This window comes from Podarcis pityusensis (assembly GCF_964106645.2).
Source record: "Podarcis pityusensis genome assembly, chromosome: 10".
Lineage (NCBI taxonomy): Eukaryota > Metazoa > Chordata > Lepidosauria > Squamata > Lacertidae > Podarcis > Podarcis pityusensis.
Window position 1 is genome coordinate 10,172,134 of NC_138035.1, and position 17,641 is coordinate 10,189,774.

The following is a 17,641-nucleotide window of genomic DNA, read 5'->3' on the forward strand; positions in this document are numbered from 1 at the left end:
GTCCAATAAAGCAAGATGAGCGCCGCAACCCCAGAGTCGGCCACGACTGGACCTAATGGTCAGGGGTCCCTTTACCTTTACCTATAGCTACCCGGCACAGCCCCAGGAGGGAAGGAAAGCAAGAAAACTGAATGAATGAACCACTTAGCAGAGGATACCTGACACCCTAGGAGGGCCTCCCCCAAAACTCTTACCAAATGGTGGCGTACAGGGGGCCCATAAAATCATACAAGTTGTAAGGGACCCCAAGAGTCATTTAGTCTAACCCCCTGCAATGTAGGAATCTCAGCTAAAGCACCCATGACAGATGGCCGTCCAATCTCTCTTCCAAAGCTCTCTCCAACATGCCTCTGAATGCATGTTGGTGGGCAAAGTTAAACGGCGAGATTTGTCCTTCTAGCAAGTTTACTTTAAGCATCTTTTCCATCGCTGGGTTAGATGAGGGCTCTTGTTTCATTCTCGTCCAGCTTTTGACTAAAACCTGTCCAGATGTCACCAAGAATTCCAGAAGCGGGACATGGAAACGACAGCCCTGCCCGTCCCTCTGTTGCTAGTATTTGAGAAAAGCTTGGGGTTCCATTGAGCTATAATGGTCCGCAGCATCTCTCCGTGGGCCGTCCACAAGAGAACTTCCGTACGGATATTCAGTACAGTCGTAATTTGGTTGTTGAACTTAAATCCGTTCCGGGAGTCCGTTCGCGACTCCCGGAACCGTTCGAAAACCAAGGCGTGGCTTCCGATTGGCTGCAGGAGTTTCCTGCACTTGATCGGAAACCGCATTGGATGTTTGGCTTCCAAAGAATGTTCACAAACCAAAAGACTCACTTCCGGGTTTGAGGAGTTTGGGAGCCAAAACGTACGAGGACCAAGGGCATTTGAGAACCAAGGTACCACTGTACCCATGATCTGCGGTGGATGATGGGTCAAATTGTGTTCAAGCAGGAGGGAAAATGAGACATAAACAGACAGGCATCCTTTTGAATGACTTTATTAACAACAATCTGGTTTACAACGCTTCGAGTAAAAAGTTTTCTTTTGCTCCGTTTTTGAATAAAAATTAAAATAGAACTCTGAATATAGATTTCCCCCATTATTTACATGAAATCATATATATATATTTATATATATATTTATTTATATACAGAATACAATCTTGTACAGCAGAATTAACAACGTGCCTCGTTCTTTTGTGGACAGGAAGCATAAGGAGGCAGGATTCTTCCCATCTCGCTCTCACTGTCTCTTGAGATTTTCGCCTTCCAAAACACTCTCAACTCGGGCTGTTACGCATGCCATACATTTAAAGCACATCCCCCCCACCCATCGAAAAAAATGCTGGGAACTGTAGTCCTCCACAGAGCTACAACTCCCAGCACCCTTAACCACAGTTCCAAGGCTGCTTTGGGGGAAGTTGTGTGCTTTATAAATGCATGGTGCGTAATGCAGCCTTGAAACTTCGATGCTGGTGTCGAACATTCGCATCTGATGATGGGAGGCTTCCATCCTCCTGCTAGTAACAAGAAAAATAACAGGGCACGGACAGAAAAGTTTAGTAATGCAAATGAATCCAATTCTTGTGTTTTCATAGAGCGCTGGGAGGGACCCTACGGGGTCATCTAAACCAGTGTTTCCCAACCTTGGGCCTCCAGCTGTTTTCGAACTACAATTCCCATCATCCCTGACCACTGGTCTTGCTAGCTGAGGATTATGGGAGTTGTAGTCCAAAAACAGCTGGAGGCCCAAGGTTGGGAAATGCTGATCTAAACCAACCCCCTGTAATGAAGGAATCACAGCTAAAGAATCCCTGACTGATGGCCATCCAACCTCTGCTTTAAAATCTCCTCTGATGAAGGAGAGTCTACAGTCCGAGCCGGGAACAAGGGCTAAAAGCACACCGGCCCTTTAAAAAGCCTGGGATCCTTCTAATCAGCTGCCTGAGAGTGAGGAAGGACTAGATTCAATGCGCCCAACTCTCCCATCCCTTCCAAGAGAGCTGCATGTTGGGATGTTGGCTTTTAAGAAAAAGTGATGCTCCTGTAGCCCACACGGCTACACATGTGCTCTGTTGGAGTGGAGCAAGCAGGCTGCCTGGGGCTGAAGGCAGGGCTGGAGAAAGGGGGGTGCGGTCCGTCCTGGGTGTCACCACTGAGGGGGGTGACAAAATGCGGGCGGCACTCATCGCGCGGCCTGCAGCGCGCCTGAGCCACGCATCTCCCCTGGGAGTGACGCAGTGGCTTGGGCGCCTGAAAGCTCCGCGTTGCCCAAATGGTTCGCCTGCTGCCCCCCCCAGCTGTAGGGTGGTTAAGTGGGAGGAGGCAGGCAGACTCTGGAGGCACCGGGGTGTATCCTGCCCCTATGGGCGGCTCGCCCCACGTGCCCAAGCAGTTTCCTCAGCCGCTGGCTGTAGGAGTCGGGGAAGCGGGTGTCCCTCAGTGCTCTGCAGTGCAAAACGGTTTGTACGATTTGGACCTTTAACCTTGCACAGTGGTTGGAAACTAGGAATGGCCGGGCCCGTCCATTTCAGCTTCTCTCAATTTCTCTTTTTTCCCATCTCAAATTCGGCTCTCGCGCTTTTAACACACCAGCTGGTGATTTGAGTCCTCCTGAAAAATCCGTCCCGCCGACTTCTTCCCTATGCAGTTTAGCACACATTTTTTTTTGCAACGCAGCTTCCCCCACCGTGAACCAGTTTTGTGAGCGTTCCTTCTCATTTATGCACACTTCAACTCAGCGCATGCATTTCTGTACACAATTACTCGGCCAGGGAAATTGCACCGCAAGGATCAGGCCCAAATGACAGCCGCCCTGCCTTCAAGACCCCTCTTTCCCCCGTCAAGCGAAGTCATTCAAAATGGTGCTCTCGTGTGTGCTTTAGAATAGTGGATATTGGTTGCCGAGAACAGCAAATCAACACACAAAATAACCCCGGCGCTTACAGCGACGGAAAAGCAAGCTTGATTTGAGATAGCGAGAGTCATCCTCGTCATCTCATTTCTTTTCTGCCAGAGGTTCTCTACTGCAAAGTCCAGCCCTTGCGAGCTTACGCACATTCCTTTTCTATGCCGCAAATATTCTGGGTGGGTATTTTTCTTCTTTTAGCTTTGCTATAGTGCAAAGGTGCCCAACACTGGGGAAAGCATGGCAGAACAACTCATGAAGCAGAATGGTACGCGTATGGTTTGGTATAAATCCATCACTAATGTAATCTTAATGAATCAGGGACAAGTTGCAGAATGCATCTGCAAAAAAACCCCCCCAAAAATGAACAAACAAAAAAACCATCCATCTGGAGGGCTCCTCTGCCTATCACTCCGTATCTGACCCCTTTACCTGACTCTCTTTGAGGCTCATAATCTCTCAGGAGCCTGGAGCCTTGCAGCCCTTATTCAGCCCCACCCCAAAGCCCCAGCTGCAGGCCAGCCTACTCGTGAGCAGGCAGCCGGGCTGCCACCTTCTTCCCCACAATATATATTTATCAGTGCTTCCGAATGCAAAGGGGTTCAGGGTCAGGAGATCCAGGCGCAACCTTGGAACGAAAATCATGGAGATGGGAAGGTGGCAATCGGTGTGGTCAGTTGGCGTACTGAGCATAGAAAGCCAGTTTGACCCGCTCGATCTGGTGGCACAGCTTGATGGCGGGACCGAGTTTGAGGTCCATGCACTCCTGGACGGTCGGCAGGGTCAGCAAGAGGAGAGCTTGGCCGTCAATGTCCTGCAGAAAGGAGAAGAAACATTCGTGATTTTTTATTTTTTTAATGTATGCTGCAATTTCAAAAAAAAAAAAATGTGGCACAGGAGCATTCCAGTCAGTAATCACACCATTCAAAGTTGGAGTTAAAGGCTGGGCTGGATGAATCCCAAGCCGGAATTAAGATGGCCGGAAGAAATATCAACAACCTCAGATATGCAGATGACACAACCATGATGGCAGAAAGTGAGGAGGAATTCAAGAACCATTTAATGAGGGTGAAAGAGGAGAGTGAAAAATATGGTCTGAAGCTCAACATCAAAAAAACTAAGATCATGGCCACTGGTCCCATCACCTCCTGGCAAATAGAAGGGGAAGAAATGGAGGCAGTGAGAGATTTTACTTTCTTGGGCTCCATGATCACTGCAGATGGTGACAGCAGTCACGAAATTAAAAGACGCCTGCTTCTTGGGAGAAAAGCAATGACAAACCTAGACAGCATTTTAAAAAGCAGAGACGTCTCCTTGCCGACAAAGGTCCGTATAGTTAAAGCTATGGTTTTCCCAGTAGTGATGTATGGAAGTGAGAGCTGGACCATAAAGAAGGCTGATCGCCAAAGAATTGATGCTTTTGAATTCTGGTGCTGGAGGAGACTCTTGAGAGTCCCATGGACTGCAAGAAGATCAAGCATGTCCATTCCGAAGGAAATCAGCCCTGAGTGCTCACTGGAAGGACAGATCGTGAAGCTGAGGCTCCAATACTTTGGCCACCTCATGAGAAGAGAAGACTCCCTGGAAAAGACCCTGATGTTGGGAAAGATGGAGGGCATAAGGAGAAGGGGACGACAGAGGACGAGATGGTTGGACAGTGTTCTCAAAGCTACCAGCATGAGTTTGACCAAACTGCGGGAGGCAGTGGAAGACAGGAGTGCCTGGTGTGCTCTGGTCCACGGGGTCACGAAGAGTCGGACACGACTAAACAACAAAATTTATTAGCAAAAACGCATAGCAGCTCACTCCCAGCGGTGTTATTCCGTGAAAATCGAGTTGCCGACACTGAAAGTCCCCTCCTCTCTCCAGGGCTTTCCCCAGGCGATTGGAGACTATGCCTGTGTATAGCCAACCTCTCCTCCTCCCTTTTCAGACCTCTTCTGGTTCTGGGAGCTGCCAGGGGGAGGGAGGAGAGCTTGTTGCAGCAGGAGGAGGCATCACAAGCAAAATGAGCGCATGAAGGAAAACCTGGGGGGTGGGAATTATATTCAGTGGAAATTACAACCTTAGATGATCTGGAATTGACTCTCAGCCCTGACACAGAAGAAGCGGTAGAATGAAGAAGGGCCCACCTGCTCCTGAAATATTTTGGCAAGAGGGGCACAGTCGGTCAGCTTGATGAACTTCACCACGTCTGTGACAGTCCATTCCAACGGGTTGCTCTCCAGCACAAGCTTCTGTTCCGGCTCTGGCTTCATCACCTAAGAGGGCAAATAAATATATAATAATAGAATCGCAGAAATGGATAGGATCCTGTGGCTTATCTAACCCAGTCTCCTGCCATAATAATAATAATAATAATAATAATAATAATAATAATAATAATTTATTATTTATACCCCGCCCATCTGGCTGGGTTTCCCCAGCCACTTTGGGCGGCTTCCAACAAAACACTAAAATACAATAACCTATTAAACATTAAAAGCTTCCCTAAACAGGGCTGCCTTCAGATGTCTTCAAAAAGTTTGGTAGTTATTTTTCACTTTGACATCTGGTGGGAGGGGGTTCCACAGGGTGGGTGCCACTACCAAGAAGGCCCTCTGCCTGGTTCCCTGTAACTTGGCTATTTGCAGCGAGCGAACCACTGGAAGGCCCTCGGAGCTGGACCTCAGTGTCCGGGTAGAATGATGGAGATGGAGACGCTCCTTCAGGTATACTTGACCGAGGCCATTTAGGGCTTTAAAGGTCAGCACCAACACTTTGAATTGTGCTCGGAAACGTACTGGGAGCCAGTGTAGGTCTTTCAAGACCGGTGTTATATGGTCTCGGCGGCCACTCCCAGTCACCAGTCTGGCTGCCGCGTTCTGGATTAGTTGTAGTTTCCGGGTCACCTTCAATGATAGCCCCACATAGAGTGCATTGCAGTAGTCCAAGTGAGAGATAACTACAGCATGCACCACTCTGGCAAGACAGTCTGTGGGCAGATAGGGTCTTATCCTGCGTACCAGATGGAGCTGATAAACAGCTGCCGTGGACACAGAATTGACCTGCGCCTCCATGGACAGCTGTGAGTCCAAAATGACTCCCAGGCTGGGCACCCGGTCCTTCAGGGGCACAGTTACCCCATTCAGGACCAGGGAGTCCTCCACACCCACCTGCCTCCTGTCCCCCCAAAACAGTACTTCTGTCTTGTCAGGATTCAACCTCAATCTATTAGCCACCATCCATCCTCCAACCGCCCCCAGACACTCACACAGGACCTTTACCGCCTTCACTGGGGTGATCGGATATCCCATAATAGCCACTGCCAGCTCTCCTCAACAAGGAGGTTTCTGTATGTGGTTGGACGGCAATTCCCATTTTCTCTGACCATTGGGCAGGCTGGCTGGGGCTAATGGGAGTCCATAGACATCTGAAGGTGCCACAGGCTCCCCATCCCTGCTACTAAGTGGGCTCCCTTCTCAGGTGGATGAGCCCCACCTGCCCCTCACTTTCTGCTACAGATCCTTCAAGGATTCAGGGCCTAGGCTGTTTAGGGCAGTCATCCCCAAATTCAGCCCTCCAGATGTTTTGGGACTACAACTCCCATCATCCCTGACCACTGGTCCTGTTAGCGAGGGATGATGGGAGTTGTAGTCCCAAAATATCTGGAGGGCTGAGTTTGGGGATGCCTGGTTTAGGGCTTTAAAGGTCAGCACCAACTCTTTTAATTGTGCTTGGAAATGAAAAAGAAGGTACTTTTTATCATATGTGGTGGACTTGTAAGGTAATAAAAGCTTTCTGGGAGATGATATATAATGAATGAAAAAAATGTTTGAAATAACTTTTGTAAAAAACCAGAAGCCTTTTTATTAGGAATTACAGGTACTGACATTCCAAACCAGCAGAAAAGACTTTTTATGTATGGAACAACAGCCGCACGGAGGTTACTAGCCTAGAGATGAAAAGAAGACAAGAGGAATGGCAAATCAAGCTGATGGACTATGCTGAAATGGCAAAACTGACTGGAAAACTCAGAAACCAAGAGGAAAACCACTTTATAAAAGAATGAGGAAAATCTGTAAGTTATTTAGGAGACCACTGTAAGCAGATGGAAACTTTGGCAGGATTTTGATTTCACTTGTAGTGTAACAAATATTATGGGACAATATGGACTGATATAAAAGTTAAGAGCATGGAAGAATTTGCAGTTGTAATATGCGTGGTGTAGTGGTTAAGAGCGGTGGACTCGTAATCTGGTGAACCGGGTTCGCGTCCCCGCTCCTCCACATGCAGCTGCTGGGTGACCTTGGGCCAGTCACACTTCTCTGAAGTCTCTCAACCCCACTCACCTCACAGAGTGTTTGTTGTGGGGGAGGAAGGGAAAGGAGATTGTGAGTCGCTTTGAGACTCCTCAAGTGGAGTGAAAGGCGGAGTATCAAGTCCAAACTCTTCTTCTTTTTCTTCTCTTAAAATTGGACTCCATGGAGGGGGTGGGGGGAAGTTGCAAGATTCAGAGTAATCTCTGTATATGAATATATATTTCAGCTCTTATAAGTTTGCATTTGTAAAACCAAATACAGTGGTACCTCGGGTTAAGAACTTAATTCGTTCTGGAGGTCTGTTCTTAACCTGAAACTGTTCTTAACCTGAGGTACCACTTTAGCTAATGGGGCCTCCTGCTGCTGCCGTGCCACCGCTACACAATTTCTGTTCTCATCCTGAAGCAAAGTTCTTGACACGAAGTAATATTTCTGGGTTAGCAGAGTCTGTAACCTGAAGCGTATGTAACCTGAAGCGAATGTAACCTGAGGTACCACTGTAAAAATGAATTCACAAAAAAAGAGAGAATTGTACTTGGAAACGTACTGGGAGCTAATGTAGGTCTGTCAGGACTGCTGCTATGTGGTCCCGGTGGCCGCTCCCGGTCACCAGTCTGGCAGCCGCATTCTGGATTAGTCTACAAAAGTAATTCCAAGTCACCTTCAAAGGCAGCCCCACGTAGAGCACATTGCAGGAGTCCAAGCGGGAGTCTTGCTGCAGTTATTAAACCGCTCCAGGAGCAACCAGAGCACACCAGAAGCATTGGTGACACGAGAAAGGGGTCCAAAACCTCACCTGTCTGAACCGAGCCCTTTTCTGCCCTTTGGCGCACAAGACAGCCAAGGTTTTCCGGGCTCGCCTGCTCCTCCCGCTGCGAGAGATTCGGTCCAGGTCAGCACTGCTGCGCAGCCTCATTGTGCTCGCAGGCTTGGCTGCAGGCAACTCGGCCGAGGAGACGTCTGTCTGGTCATCTTGTAGCTCTGGGCTGGTCTCTTCACTCCACGTCTCGTCGTCCAGGGCCTCAGGTTCCTCCTCGTCACTTTCCTGAAGCGAGTTGGGTTTCCACAGGGGTCAAAGACACGAACGGCAATGAAAGTGAGGTAATATGAACTGGGTGGATGGTGCTGTTCAAGCAGCCCTGAATTTGTAAGTTATCAGGACTGTATGTTTTTGTGGGGGAAAGAAGAAGCTGAGCGAAGGTTGTTCCCCAAATAATACTTACTTCATAACAAATTTTATAATTGTTTTCATTCTTGGAATCCAATTAAAAGCCATTTGGACATGTAAGTGGTTTATAAATTAGATATTAAGTCACAAAGTGTGATAATTGCTCCGGTTTCTTATTTCCCCAACTTAAAGTCCAATTTGCCCATTTCCACTTATTCACGATAAAATTATGCACAAAAATAATCACATGCATTTTTGGTGCTGATTTCTCCAAATATGCACATTTTTGTGTGTGCAGTCATAGCCGATATATGCATTTCTTAAAGCTACCTCTTGCCTCCGCCAAATTTAATGCGGCTCTGTAGGCTGATTTAACTAATAAACACATTACCGTGCACACTTTTTACTTGGATAAGTGCATTGCAATTTTTGGAGGTGTGTGAATTTTGCAGGGCAGTTTCGTTCCTGTCTGCTTACTGATTTAGGAACTGTGAATCTGGCAGGCTTGCAAAAGCTATCTTATCGGGGAAAGGCCCTAGCACTTTCCATGGTATGCTAGTTTTCTACTAGCAGGGAGAAAGAGTTTAAAAGACAAAATGAGAAATCATTCCTGATACTGCACCTTACCCTCTACCTCCTCACGGCTCTATCAACTCACGTTCCACTGACAATTTGCTTTTGAAAGAAATAAGATTTTTTAATCCAAAAATTCACCTCCGCGGATTCCGCTAGGTCTGTTATAGATGGCTGACTCTTCCTTTGCGCTGGAATGGGCTTCTGCATCTTCCTGCGCCTGGCTGCCTTGCCATGCCTGCTCTCTGGGCTGCGGCTGTTGTTTTCTCCAGCTGGAGCCTTGATGACTTTCCTCCTCTTTCCACAATAATAAGCTGGAGTGGAAGACGAACATCAAAAATACACCTGGTTAGTCGTCAAACTAACCTAAGCCTATGGAGCTAATCCAGGCAGCAACGGCAGGGGGATAACACTATACTCTCATGATTTCGGGACATTCCTTAGCAGCTGACTGAGACTAAGTGGCTGATCGGTGCTAAACAGCTCTTTAGTGCTAGGGATGTGCAAGAGGTTCAACTGTTCATTCCATTACAGTGGACGCTCGGGTTGCGAACGTGATCCATGCGGGAAGCACGTTCACAATCCGCAGCGCTGTGTCTGCACACGCGTGTGTTGCGATTCGGTGCTTCTGCGCATGCGCAAAGCGTGATTTAATGCTTCTGCGCATGCACAAACACCGAAACCCGGAGGTAACCCGTCCAGTACTTCTGTGCAACCCGAAATCGCGCAACCCGAAGCACCTGTAACCCGAGGTATGACTGTATTTAGTCATCCTAACCTGTGTTCATTGTCACCTGTGGCCCTCCAGATGTTGTTCGTGATGGGAATCTGTCAGAGGATATATTATTTAATCATCTACAGAGGATGCAAATTAATTAATAAAGGGGGGTGGGGTGGCTGGTGCCTGTTATAAACAGGGCTTGCACATTACAGAGTTTAAATCCCATCGTTGAGGCACATTAAATGAGTGTAAGAATAGGTTATTAAACCTTTGGTCATTATGTTCCAGCTGCCTGAGGTGGCGGGCCCCCTTCCTAACCCTCATGCAATGAAACAGACCACACTCCGAAGTAAGTTTAAAAAGGCTGTACTTACTTAATCCGAGGTCACGGTCATGCATTAGCCTTTGTGCAACAATAAGAAATGCAGGCAAATGTTCTTGGGTAGTAAAATATAGCAAAGGCAGCTTCAGACACACGTCTGAGACAGAGAGCTAAGGTGAGGCATTTCTGCCTCTGTTGCTTGCAGAGTAAATAGAGTGAGAGAATGAGAGAGGCAGAGAGAGAGAAGGAACAGGAAACAAGCCTTCCTCCCTCTCAGGAGAAGAGGGGATGTGACATCACCGAACCTACTCTAGCAAATTAGAACTCTGTGGACCTTAACCCCTTCATATACTAACTAGCATGGCTAGGTTTGACTGCAGATGTCCACAGCTGAACCTCGGCTCTCACCTGTCCCAGGCAACATGGCCAACCGTCAGGGGTGTTGGGAGGCTTATATCTGAAGGGTTACAGGTTCTTCACACCTGCTTAGCTTCTTCCCACTCTTTGGCTTTTAGGGAAAGGGGTCATCTTTCCTCTTTCTGAACACGAAACGTTCCATCTGTCCCCAAAGATAACTGGGAAAGTTGGCAGGAAACTTCCACGAGCCAATGCAGTTCCATCATACTCACTATATTTCGTTTTGGTGTGAACGGAGCAGTTTTCCGGGCAGGCTTCAGTAACTGGGATGGGGCTGAATAAATTTGGGCAGCATTCCAGCTTAGTGCAAACTCTCCGGCAGAAATCCAGGACTTGATCAGACGTGCGGACAATCTTGACTGTGGCCCTGTAGGTTTTGCCTCTGTACCTGTACGGGTGGGTTGTCGCAACACGGCAAACGTTACACAGGTCACGGGCCCAGCTAGCTCAGCACCTGCCTACCCTGGCTGGCAGTGACTCTCCAGGGTTCAATATTTGAAATCAAACTTTGTGGGCAAGGGTACAGCATTTTGCAAGCAGCAACAGATCAGATGGCTGCTGGTGGATGCAAAGCCCAGTTGCTGCAAACCCCCTTATGGTCCAGCAATATCTATCTATCTATCTATCTATCTGGAGCATTTATACCTCCCTCTTCAGCCAAAAAGAGCAGCTTAAATACAGTCAAAACAAGACAGTCCCTACATGCAAGCTCACAATCTTAAAAATTAAAATTAAAAAATGCAAGGCACAAGGGGAAAATGACAGAGGGGGGAAGAGGAAAATCGAAATCTGACATCACATGTGACATCAGGTGAATATTGTTTAACCCCATAGGTGTCCATTCAACCCCTTAGAGAATTGCCCTGTTACAGGTGCCACATAATATTCTGTATATGGCAGAAATTGATCTTGCAGTGTGGCAGCACTCTCTGGAACTCCCTGCCTATGGAAATCAGACCGATGCCTTCGCTGGACTCTTTTCAGTGCCTCCTTAAAACATTTTTTGTTTAGGCAACCCTACCCAGACATGTGGAATGTTGTCATGCGTTTTAATCTACTTTTAGATTATTGCTGATTCTAATTTTTGAACATTGGGTTGTTGTTTTTACTATGTGCAGGGGTTTTTTGTTTTTTGTTTACTGACCATTTGTTATATTATTTGTTCCAGAATGAAGGGCGGTATACAAATTTACTAAATAAATACATAAAATCTACACAAGCTTGGCTTTATGAGCTGAAATCTCCAAAATGTAAACCTCGCGTGAGCCGAGAGTCGACTGTATACAAATGTTGTGAGACTGGGCAAACGCTTCCTGCATTGCAGAGTGTTGCAGTAGATAGCTCTGGTGGTCCCTTCCAATTCTATGCAATATATAGGGACGCGGGTGGTGCTGTGGGTTAAACCACAGAGCCTAGGACTTGCCGATCAGAAGGTCGGCGGTTTGAATCCCCATGATAGGGTCAGCTCCCGTTGCTCGGTCCCTGCTCCTGCCAACCTAGCAGTTCGAAAGCACGTCAAAGTGCAAGTAGATAAATAGGTACCATTCCGGCGGGAAGGTAAACGGCATTTCCGTGTGCCGTTCTGGTTCGCCAGAAGCGGCTTAGTCATGCTGGCCACATGACCCGGAAGCTGTACGGCGGCTCCCTCGGCCAATAAAGCGAGATGAGCGCTGCAACCCCAGAGTCGGCCAAGACTGGACCTAATGGTCAGGGGTCCCTTTACCTTTATGCAATATATAATCAAGGGAAGTGGACACAGCTTTGCAACAAAGCAGCAAACAAGCAAACAGGTGCCTGCGCCAAATGGGGTGGGGTGGGGGCTGATTAAACTCGAGGGCTGAAGGTTCCCTACCACTGATTTTACAGCATGCAAGACTTCTCCGCCTGCTAGTAAAAAGACCACTGGATTGAATGATGTCACCCTGGATATCCATATTATTAACAGCATAATCGTTGCTCCAACGAGACTTTCATTTTGCCAGCTACCTTTGAGCAATAAAAAAACCCAACCCCCCACATCAGAAGCTATTAGCCGGCAGCGCTGCAAGACTTTAAAGTTCACTGGGCTTTGCGTCAATTGTAGCATTAAGGATTCCACAAGTAAAATCCATTTTGCTTTTCTAATTAAATGTATTACAACCGATGCTAAAGGGGCAAGGATCAAAGATTTCCAAAGTAATGACCCACATAAGAGAACTTCGAAGGGGGGGGGGACCCACCACCAATCTTAGACAGCCAGAATGCCCAGATTGCCTTGTTCACAATAGGGATTTACAGCCAGCCCTGCTATCTCATTGCGTGCACATCCAAAGTAATGATGCGCAGAATGCAGAATTTCATGCAAAAGAAGCAAAGACAATTTACATGTGGTTGTTTTTTTTTTTAAAAAAAAGCAAGTTCCCAGACCTTAAGGTAAAGGGACCCCTGACCATTAGATCCAGTCGTGACTGACTCTGGGGTTGCGGCGCTCATCTCGCTTTACCTGCCGAGGGAGCCGGCGTACAGCTTCCGGGTCATGTGGCCAGCATGACTAAACCGCTTCTGGTGAACCAGAGCAGTGCACGGAAACACCATTTACCTTCCCGCTGGAGTGGTACCTATTTATCTACTTGCACTTTGACGTGCTTTCAAACTGCTAGGTTGGCAGGAGCAGGGACCGAGCAACGGGAGCTCACCCCGTCACGGGGATTCGAACCGCCGACCTTCTGATCAGCAAGTCCTAGGCTGTGTGGTTTAACCCACTGCGCCACCTGCGTCCCAGACCTTATGTTGGGGCAAACCGAAAGGGACACCGGATAATGCATTCATTAGAATAAATTGTGTCCAATAAACAGGAACACACAGTCTTCCAACAGTTAAGTAAGATAACTGTGCGAGGCGTGCTTATTTTTTGTTACTGTTTTTGACTGCCCTTCTGTGCAAACGTGGTATATAAAGTATATTAAAAAAATCTAAAAAGTGACGTGGGCAGAGGTAAGCAAATGTCCGTTAACATGCCTGCAAAATGCATCTGTTTTACAGTGGAACCTCTGTTTTCAAGCATCTTGGAAGCTGAACAATTTGGAACCCGAATGCTGAAAACCCGGAAGTGAATGCTTCCGTTTTCTAAAGCGCGTCGGAATTCGAACGGCTTCCAAGGCGCATTTCTCCATTGAAATTGCTGGCCGCCCATTGCGCCTCAGTAGTAGAATGTTTCAGAAGTCGAACGGTCTTATGGAATGGATACCTTTGAAAACCAAGGTTCCACTGTATTTCTGAATTCCAGAATTCCGTGCTGTGGAAATTCCAGAAATAATAATAATAATAATAATAATTTATAATTATAATCATAATAATAATTATATATTATTTGTATTTATTATTTGTTTCCCCAACCACTCTGGGCGGTTTCCAACAAAGACAAAAAATACACCAAAATGTCACACATTAAAAACTTCCCTGAACAGGGCTGCTTTCAGATGTCTTCTGAGTGTCAGGTAGTTGTTTATCTCTTTGACATATGATGGGAGGGCGTTCCACAGTGCCGGCGCCATTACTGAGAAGGCCCTCTGTCTAGTTCCCTGTAGCTTTGCTTCTCGCAATGAGGGAACCGCCAGAAGGCCCTTGGCACTGAATCTCAGCGTCTGGGCAGAACGATGGAGGTGGAGATGCTCCTTCAGGTATACTGGGCTGAGGCCGTTTAGGGCTTTAAAGGTCAACGCCAACACTTTGAATTGTGCTCGGAAACATACTGGGAGCCAATGTAGGTCTTTCAAGACCGGTGTTATGTGGTCCCGGCGGCTGCTCCCAGTCACCAGTCTAGCTGCTGCATTCTGGATTAGTTGTAGTTTCCGCGTAGAGCACATTGCAGTAGTCCAAGCGCGAGATAACCAGAGCATGCACCACTCTGGCGAGACAGTCTGAGGGCAGGTAGGGTCTCAGCCTGCGTACCAGGTGGAGCTGGTAGACAGCTGCTCTGGATACAGAATTGACCTGCGCCTCCATGGACAGCTGTGAGTCCAAAAAGACTCCCAGGCTGCGCATCTGGTCCTTCAGGGCCACAGTTCCCCCATTCAGGATAATGAATGGATAACGAATACAATACAAATACACAATGCAAAACCAACCGGTGTAGATGGGAAGCATAGAGGAAGTTTTTGTGGGGTATAAAACACTCATGGATGGGTGCAGTCACATACATAACTACCACTGAAGCTTCCTTTGGGGTTCAAACCCTGGTCTCCAGGGACCTAGTCTGACGCTCTAACCGCTATGCCACACTGCTCTCAATCCCACCCTCCTGCGGCCACACCAGGGATGGATTCCAAACGAGCAGGATTGAGGGAGGATGGAAGCAAACAGACTGGGCGTCTTCTCCAGCCTCATCACAGCAGAAAAGCGGACCCTCATCCCTGCTCAACGCCACCCCCAAGTTTAAAAGGAGGAAGTGAAAGGATCCCTTACTTTGCTTTGAGGGTCTCCTCCTGGAAATTCCACCTGGGGTCTTCAACAAGCTGCAGCTCCCGCAATACACTCCCGGGTTTGTAAGCAGAGTTGATCACCATGCTCAGGACCTGCCCAAAGAGAGCAAAACAGAGGATGGAGAATAGAGAGAGATCATAGCATTTGGGACTTCTTAGAATCATGGAAGGGACGTGGGTGGTGCTGTGGGTTAAACCACAGAGCCTAGGGCTTGCCGATCAGAAGGTTGGCGGTTCGAATCCCCACGACGGGGTGAGCTCCCGTTGCTTGGTCCCTGCTCCTGCCAACCTAGCAGTTCGAAAGCATGTCAAAGTGCAAGTAGATAAATAGGTACCACTCCGGCGGGAAGGTAAACGGCGTTTCTGTGCGCTGCTCTGGTTCGCCAGAGGTGCCTTAGTCATGCTGGCCACATGACCGGGAAGCTGTACGCCAGCTTCCTTGGCCAATAAAGCGAGATGAGTGCCGCAACCCCAGAGTCGGCCACGACTGGACCCAATGGTTAGGGGTCCCTTTATCTTTACCTTTAGAATCATGGAATGGAACTATTTGAAGAGCAACTGTAATCAACAAATTACGCTAGTAGGACTACAAGAAGTTTTGCAAGGAGGGATATATGAAATATTGCAAAGAAGATAAAGAAGGGAGACATTAGTTATGATATTTAAATGTAATAGTGAAATTAAGAAATGTAAATTAAGTGGAAAAGATTGGAAAATTTTCAGATGAGATTCATGGAAGTAAAAAAAAAAAAACCTGTATAAGATATAAAAGTATGTTTTATATTTGTTGAAATATGTTTAAAAAAATTAATAAAAATATATATTAAAAAAAAGAATCATGGAATGGCCGAGTTGGAAAGGTCAATCTTCCTTCTGTTTCTGCATTAATCCACCCAAAGATTAATATTGAGTTGGATATTTATATATGCCTTTTTAGACACATTTCATCCCCAAATACAATTCTTTTAAAATGCAGTTTGGTGCACTTTTTGAGCCGAGAACAGTATTGCAAGATGACAGTTTCTAGACTGCCCTTCACCCGAGGATCGCAGGGTGGTTTACAATATAAAACCACAAAAATGCATAACATTTTTAAACAAAAACATTAACACACACACGCCCAAGACATTTTAAAAGGCCATGGATTATTTAGTTAGCCGACGGCCTGAGAGAAAAGATTTTTTGAGAGCAATGAAGGATCCATAAGGAAAATCATGTTGTTTCAGTCCAGGAGATACAAATTAATTTGGATAAAAAGGCCGGCCAAACGAAACACAGTGGGTGGAGCACGAGATTCTTTCTCTCAAGGTCGTGGGTTCGAGCCCCAAATGGGCAGACAGATTCCTGCATTGCAGGGGGTTGGAATAGATGACCCTCGTGGTCCCTGCCAATTCTATTAATTTCGGCCCCATCCCTTGAACACAACCCTCACCTCTTTAAGAACCAGCACGCACTTGCCCGGGCCAACAGACTGAGGAAGCTCGGCCAATCTTCCTTTGTTCAGGTGTGGTCCTGAGAAACAGCGGTGATTGATGAACAGCGCAGGGCAGCTGTATCTCCCATTGATGGTACCTGCAGTGAAGAAGCACATGGTCCAACATTCCTCCTGCATCCTCACTGAGCAACTTTTTCTCTCTTCTAGCTACCATCCGAGACCATATAACACCGGTCTTGAAAGACCTACACTGGCTCCTAGTATGTTTCCGAGCACAATTCAAAGTGTTGGTGCTGACCTTTAAAGCCCTCGGTCCAGTATACCTGAAGGAGCGTCTCCACCCCCATCGTTCAGCCCGGACACTGAGATCCAGCGCTGAGGGCCATCTGGCGGTTCCCTCATTGCGAGAAGAGAGGTTACAGGGAACCAGACAGACGGCCTTCTCGGTAGTGGCACCCGCCCTGTGGAACGCCCTCCCATCAGATGTCAAAGAGAAAAACAACTACAGTGGTACCTCGGGTTACATACACTTCAGGTTACATACGCTTCAGGTTACCGACTCCGCTAACCCAGAAATAGTGCTTCAGGTTAAGAACTTTGCTTCAGGATAAGAACAGAAATCGTGCTCCGGTGGCGTGGCGGCAGTGGGAGGCCCCATTAGCTAAAGTGGTGCTTCAGGTTAAGAACAGTTTCAGGTTAAGAACGTACCTCCGGAACGAATTAAGTACTTAACCCGAGGTACCACTGTACAAGACTTTCAGAAGACATCTGAAGGCAGCCCTCTTTAGGGAAGCTTTTAATGTTTAATAGGTTATTGTATTTTAATATTCTGTTGGAAGCCGCCCGGAGTGGCTAGGGAAACCCAGGTAGATGGGTGGGGTATAAGTAATAAATTGTTGTTATTATCATCATCATCATCATCATCATCATCCAGCATATTGGAATGAAGAACAAGCAACTAGGATTGCCAATCTGGAGTCCGTGGGCACCACTGTCCCACCCCCAGTACCTCCTACAGTGCCCTTGAAAGGCCTCAGGAAATATCCCCTCCAAAATGTACCAGCAACTGTTTGCTATTCCTCTTTGCACTGGCTCAGCTTCTCCTACATTGAAGACACGCCCTTAAATACACCCACATTTCACTGGATGCCAGAATTACACACACTCCCTCATGTCTGCTCTGAAAAGAGGTGCGAAAAGGTTCTCTCTCTGAGTGAGTGTGACAGGGGCTGTCCTCATAGCTGGGGCAGGTTGTGAAGTATAAATGCTGAATTGTGCACTGAAATGGAAAATAACTCTGGGTGTGCTCTATATGTCTACTGCTGGTTGGGGAAATTCCACTGAAG

General features: G+C 47.2%; 1 protein-coding gene across 2 annotated transcripts in view; it reads right to left on the reverse strand.

Annotated features, from left to right (window-relative positions):
* Positions 1–972: 972 nt before the first annotated feature.
* Positions 973–17,641, reverse strand: part of SFMBT2 (Scm like with four mbt domains 2) — a 78,495-nt gene continuing 61,826 nt past the window's right edge. Inside the window, exons 15-21 of one of the 2 annotated variants that reach the window (XM_081022735.1) lie at positions 16,293–16,432; positions 14,844–14,953; positions 10,613–10,788; positions 9,082–9,254; positions 7,996–8,244; positions 5,031–5,159; positions 973–3,712 (exon numbers count right to left, since the gene is read on the reverse strand). In XM_081022735.1, coding sequence (XP_080878861.1) covers positions 3,572–3,712; positions 5,031–5,159; positions 7,996–8,244; positions 9,082–9,254; positions 10,613–10,788; positions 14,844–14,953; positions 16,293–16,432 — 1,118 coding nt within the window. In that variant the 3' untranslated portion in view covers positions 973–3,571. The remainder of the gene's footprint in view (positions 3,713–5,030; positions 5,160–7,995; positions 8,245–9,081; positions 9,255–10,612; positions 10,789–14,843; positions 14,954–16,292; positions 16,433–17,641) is intronic. The other variant, XM_081022736.1, reaches the window with a different exon arrangement.